Below are 6,805 nucleotides of genomic sequence, written 5' to 3'. Positions count from 1 at the left end.
AAATTTGTTTCTTGATGTCTAGTAACTATAATGTGAATCAAAATTTTCGATCCTGTGGACAATTTTTTTTCTGCTAGAATGCAAATGTTCCCTACCTTTGGTATTGAGGAATCAAAATATATTGAAGAAAAGTTTTGGGTTCCATCACACGACTTCCTTACCACTCCACCTCCTAAAAGATGTGAGCAATACAGTGATTATTTGCTGTAATTTGAACTTTTTTTTTATTTTTATAAAACTTGTATAAATAAAACTCCAATTTTTAAAATTGTCAGTTTTACTGCTTCTTACCTTAATTTATATTGAATAATAAATTTAGCCAATAATATGCGTTATAAATCAATAGCATAACCTCTTATTAGCTCTAAATTAAATGCCAACTATTGAAATTATTATTTAACTATATAAATAATCTGTACAGCCGTAATAACATTTATATTCAATTCCTAAAGTATGGAGGTATTCTTAATAAAATTATTTGGAGGTTCTATTTTATACAAAGAGGATATTTTCCTGTCCTCTGAGAAATGGATCTAGAAAACCCACCGAAAAAGTTGCTTTCACTTGTAAAAAAAGGATTTATTGAGCATCAGATATTTACTAACGAATTCCTGTAGCCCAAAATAAAATCTTAGTTAGTCAGATTGACATTCTCAATTGATTTTCTGATACCGAATGAGAAGATAAAAAAAATTTAACAGCTGAAATTAAGTTTTATTGTGCATTTTTTTTATTTAACTTCTCAAATTTTTATTTATTTTATCTTTAATCTAGAACCGTTTACAATCTTGCTTGAATTAAAATACAATTTCATTTTTCCTAATATTGATATTAGTTTTAATTATATTATAAACTTGGAACAAAGTTAAACATAAAATACCGATTCACAATAAACCTCATCATTTTCAACAAAAGATTTTATAATAACTCTATCAAATGTAACCAGTTAACGTTGACTAGGTATATTAAAAACGAATCAATGACAGGATGTACACGCGATTTACCACTGAATGGTTTCCATCCTGGGAGGCGAAGAGGGGAGGAAAAACTGATTCATCCTCGGCAGCGGATACCTATATAAAGAAAATCCTTTTCGGCGAGTGCACAAGTCTTCAAGATGAACGCAGTACTCTGTATCTCCACTCTGCTGGCCGCTATCTCCGTCTCTGGGGCTGTGAGTTCTACAACAATCTTATGAGTTATTATATATTATTGGCTAAATTTATTGTTCAATATAAATTAAGGTAAGAAGCTAAGCAGTAAAACTAACATTTTTACGAATTCAAGTTATTTCACCCTAATTTTAGAGAAAACTATACATATCTTTTTCATTTCTTAGTCAAAATTGATAACTCTGCCAACCATGGATGGGGAACGAAAATGGTGACTGAAAACGTAAAAAAAACAAACTTAATTTTTCATTCGGAGCTCCATACCTTTAAATACCTACTGCACTAAAATACTTAATAGAAAATCGTTTACAGTAGAGTACATTTGCTAAAATAAAAGTTCTAATACAACAATATAAAATCAATAGCTCTCGGGATACAGCTTTTCAAAATGCTGCATTGTTTTCCAAATATCAAAAGATTAATATTTTTTAATTTATTTTGGCTAATATTATGGAAACTACTACACCTACGAACGATGTAGAGATGTCCATTAACTCTCAATTGTGGAGTAGGAGTAGCAATTTACATGATATTCGACAAAATAAATTCTCAAAATGTTGAGTACTTGTTGTTTGAAAAAAAAAATGTCTATTAAAAACTATTCCTGAGGTATTATTCGACGTACAGAAGCCAATGAGCACCCAAATTAAAGCTAGTTCAATGTACTATAATATATTTGATAACATATAATATCTTCAGGAGCAGCGATTTCCCTGATGGGCGCCAAAATAAATTTCCAAAATCTTGATTTTTCGTTATTTGGAAAAAATTGTAGCTTTTTGAAAACTGTATTACGGAAATTATTGAACGGCTCAATAATCTTTTAAAATATTTACTCTACTTTAAATTACGTCACATTCCGTTTTTAGTATTGTGGGTAATTTTAAAGGTATGGGGTTCCGAACCAAAAATGAGGGGAAATTTTATGTTATTCTGGAATAAAATAAACTTCATAGAGCGTGAACCTTAAATAATTCAATAAAAAAAAAATTAAATCTTTTCCTCTACAAATCATGAAGGTTCAGGAGTACAGTACTTTGTAAGGAAGTACTAGACCAACTGATGTGCTAGGAGGTGATATAGTGATTGAATTAATTTGGAAATAACGCTCGCCCTCCGCTTTTTAAACAATTAAGTGTACCTACTTCATGAGGCTTTGTGGGCCCCGGTGGGCTCGTGAACACAAAAGGCTACAGTGAAATAGAAAATAATTATAAGACACAGGCATGTTCGAACCTGGGTCCGTGGAGTTAACAGCACAGTGCCTTATCAGTGGGCTACCAGCACCCTAAAAACTTTGATAATCAACTTTTAATGACATTTACTCTTCTATAGTCTTTGTAAAAATTAAATCTCTTCTAACGGAAAATAACACACAATTTTTTCTTTACTTTCAATTCAAAATTGAATTATTTGCATCTTTTAAAACAGCCGTCATTTTTACTCTCCCATACCTTGGTTGTCAGAGTCGCCAATTTTAATTTTTACTCTCAACTGCTCATGGTTTACATTAAAATAATGAAATTTTGGGATGAAATAACATCTTTTTTCTTTTCTTGGAATCTTGGACTATTTCGAAATTCATATCCAATCACAGATTTAATATAAATTGGTTAATATTTAAATAATTAAAATAAAAATCAAATCAAATTTTGTCCTTTTTCCAAATAAAAATAATTCTCAAATGCAACCATTGGATATCAGTTTATAATTGTGGGGCTTAAACGTAATGAACAACACAATTTTCATGGAAAATCATCTATAATAAAAAAACAATTTAAATTAAATAATTTGAGGTTGTTCAGTAATGGTAAAATGTGCGATCGAACAAAAGTTCGAGAAAGACGAGTTGTTCAATGCATTCTTGAGTAAGACGCAAATCTCACTTCAACTTGGAGCCGATTTCATCTTCCTCCTTTTGCGAAGAGCCTTAGTTAGTAAATTCCCTTTATTACCTTTATGTGGAATGCTGGCTGACATTTGTACATCAAATACTTTCTGAGATATTGTTTTTCATAAATCAAAATGTTTTTCCGAACAGACATCTACATTTTATCGAATATGATCAAAACTACTACTCATATGAAGATAAAAAACGTCATAAACTACTTTATAGTTCATTAAACTAACTTTAATTTGAGTGCTAATAGACATTTGTATGTCAAATGGTGTTTGATATAGATTTCTTAAAATAAATTCACTAACCACAGATTTTTCAGTGCATTTTTTATGAAATGTTTCTTTTTAAAAAGCTATTTCTCGGGAACTATTGAACGTAAATAGCTCTATTAGGGCTCATATTTTAACAAATTTACTCTACTTAAAATGATATTCTCTTAGGTTTTCTTGGGGTGAAATAATGCCTTTTTTCACCCTGGCTCTTTTACTACAATTAGTGGAAATATTTAGTGAGAAAATGAAGAGGAATTTCAGAAGAAAACGGGGAAGCTTCCTCTTTATTTATTCTGATATGAAATTTAATTTCTAAATAACTTATATTTTCTCTAACTACAAAAATTCGTAAATAAAATATGCAGTGTATATTTTTTATTTAATACAAATTTTGAGTAACACCTTAACATGTTCAGTAAAAACAGTTTCATTAACTTAGATGTTACTTTATCCAAAACAAATATCTCGAAAATCCAATTCTTGTATTGCAAGCTTTACATTGCCTTTTATGGAATTGTGGAAAATGCTGATAGGGAATAAAATTCTTTTATGATTAAAAGTATTTTATTAAGTGTGTTTTATTGGCATCCAGAGTGGAGGGGTTCCCAAATATAGGCATTGAAATGCATAACATTTGTACGTTATTTGATATATACCTTAAGAAAATTCATTCGGTTAAGAAAAGTTTCAATGTAAAAATTTCTTATGATAAATTTTGGTTAATGTTTCAGATGACCCCTGAATACAAGAAGAAATTGTTAACATCCTTGTCCGATTGCATGGAAAAGCACAATGTAGATAAAGGTGGGTTAATTTATTTTCAGAATTATTTATTTGGTAATATTTTTTATTTAATAATAAGAACAAGGATGGATACAATATCCATCAACTTATATTACCCACATGAAACAATTAAATAAGTCTTTGTAATTGATTATTATCTGTTAATTTTAAAGTTTTATTGACTATACAACAGAGTGAAGCCTGGAACATCATTATGTGGAGGTAGAGGGGATGTCACCCACTCCTCCAAGTTATTCGAAAACCCCAAAAGTTCTTTATCATAGAAACAGGTTTATTTTAAATTGACTTTCAAAATTAAATTAAAAAGGGTAAACAACTTTCAAATAAAAAATTTCAATTTAAGCTAATGATAATTGGAAAATTGATAGTTGATCAGCTGGTAGTCCATCACTATGGGTGCTGAATACATTTAAAATGTTTATGGAATATTCAATTTATTTTTTTGTAAAATAATAATAAACAACAATACTTTTTATGTTTAAAATACAATGAACTGATTTATATAAAAACATGACACTTTCAAATGAAGTGGTATGATGGAATGAAATTGGTAGCACTCTAATGACATTTTATATTAGCTAGTTTCATGGCCATCTTTTATTCAGGCGCCTCGGAGGATTGTCAGGAATGGAAGAGGATGCGTTTGTCTAGTAAGTGCTGTCATAGTCGAAATCGACGTGCAGTTTCCTGTCTTTTCAGTCTTGTGTGAGGATTCAAGGTTAATCGTTTGTCCAAATGTTGTCCAAGGTAGTGGATCTGTTCGACAGAGGTAAGAGTAACATTATTAAATGAAACTGTAGGGCAGTTGGAAGGTTTATGACTAAGGGTAAAGGTTATTTGATGGAATTTGTTGGAATTTATCTTAATCCTCCAATTACGACACAATTCTTCAAGGGGTGTGATACGGGATTGGAGAGTTTGGGAAACAATTAATGGGTTATTATTAACTGCGAGCACACGTGTCATCGGCATACGTGGTGAGGATAGTGTTAGGATTGGTTGGAATGCCAGCTGTATAGACGGTGTAGAGGATGGGACCAAGGATACTACCTTGAAGAACACCAGCGGACTGAGAATAGAGGGATGAATAGGAACCATTGTGGTTTACTTGGAATAATCTATCCATGAGAAAGGAATGAATGATGAGAAAATATGTAGGAGGTAGGAATTTACGGAGTTTGAAAAGCAGTCCTGGGTGCCAGACTCAATCAAAAGCCTGTTCTACATCGAAAAAGACTCCCGTGCATTACATTCCTTGCTCCAAAGAAGACGAGACTACGTCCACCACACGATGACATTGCTGGATAGTAGAGTGAGATGTTTGGAATCCAAACTTGTGAAATGAAGATTAAATATTATTATCTCTAATGATCAGCTAATATCTCAAAATAATGTATGAAGGAGTTGGTCAGAGGTGTGGTCAAGATAAAACAAGATATATTGGGTTTTTTTATTACTATATTTCACATTCCAACATTCGGCTCACTTTGCAGGGCTTCATCAGGGCTAAAAAAGATACAAAACAACCAATTATACATTGCAAATGTCAGAGAATAAGATAACTATAAGTTAATTAAGGTGCGGTTAAAAATGAGGTAAATATATGTGAAAAGTTATATAAAAATTAAAAAAAGAAATAAAAGTAAAATGCAGAACAATAAGTATATGTAAAAAAAAAGTATTAGATTTAAAATGAACTGATGTAAAAATAGAAAAGTAGATATAAGAAAAATAAAGAACAAATTAGGCCTTCTCACCTTTTGTGTTATAAAAAATTGTCATAATGGGGAAGGTGGATAGACATAACAGTGGCGGGAGATTTTAAGGTTAGAAACAGTTACATATTTAAGTGAAATAAAAAGTATAAAATTATTGGAAACTGTGGCAATAACAGGAAACATAAATACATTTAAATGTTAAAACATAATTAATTAATATATTGAAAAAAATAATAAATACTGATAAATAATACAGTAAAGATAAAACAATGAAGACAATATTTATACAATACAATAAATGTAAAAAAAAAAAATGAAACAGTGAATACAATAAAAATATATGTATAAAGTGAATAAAATATAGTAAAGAAAAAGAAAATATCAGAAAAAAAAGTAACATTTTCTGTAAAGTATGTAAATACTTTTGAATATGATGGTATAAAACTAAACATATACAATAATTATAAATAAATATTAACAAAGAGTTATCTGTAGTGATAGTGATAATTATATTTTATCTACATTGATAATTGTAACAATCATAAGAAAATAAGTTAATTAAAGCAATCCTATGTGAAAGCTTTCAACCATAAAGCTAATGACAAATTATTAAATACAAAAATATAGAAAAAAAAACAACTAAAATATAGGTATGAATCTATTGAAATATAGAAATATGAGAGTGAGAAGATAAGCAATAAGAGAGTGAGGAAATAAGTAATAAACTAAAGATATAAAGTACTGAAATGAACAAAATAATTAAAGTAGGGTAAAAAGTGATAACAAATGTGAAAAATGGATAATAAAAAATATTTGGTGATGATAACAGAAAAGTTGGACCTATAAGGAAAAGTATGAGTGATGAATAAGTGAAGAGTATAAAAAAAAAATTAGGTGTGGAATAGAAACCGTAATAGATTCAAAATATAGACAACAAAA

The 6,805-nt window shown here is 29.7% G+C and overlaps 1 protein-coding gene across 1 annotated transcript in view; it reads left to right on the top strand.

Moving 5' to 3' along the window:
• The first annotated feature begins 1,039 nt into the window (after positions 1-1,039).
• LOC106684595 (uncharacterized) overlaps positions 1,040-6,805 on the top strand; it is an 11,166-nt gene continuing 5,400 nt past the window's right edge. The window contains exons 1-2 of the mRNA XM_014426766.3: positions 1,040-1,174; positions 4,076-4,148. Coding sequence (XP_014282252.1) covers positions 1,118-1,174; positions 4,076-4,148 — 130 coding nt within the window. The 5' untranslated portion in view covers positions 1,040-1,117. The remainder of the gene's footprint in view (positions 1,175-4,075; positions 4,149-6,805) is intronic.

This window comes from Halyomorpha halys, unplaced genomic scaffold (genome assembly GCF_000696795.3).
Source record: "Halyomorpha halys isolate HHAL.00 unplaced genomic scaffold, Hhal_1.1 Scaffold29.1, whole genome shotgun sequence".
Classification (NCBI taxonomy): domain Eukaryota; kingdom Metazoa; phylum Arthropoda; class Insecta; order Hemiptera; family Pentatomidae; genus Halyomorpha; species Halyomorpha halys.
Note: the sequence above shows the minus strand (reverse complement) of the source record. Positions and strands in the feature narration are given on the sequence as shown.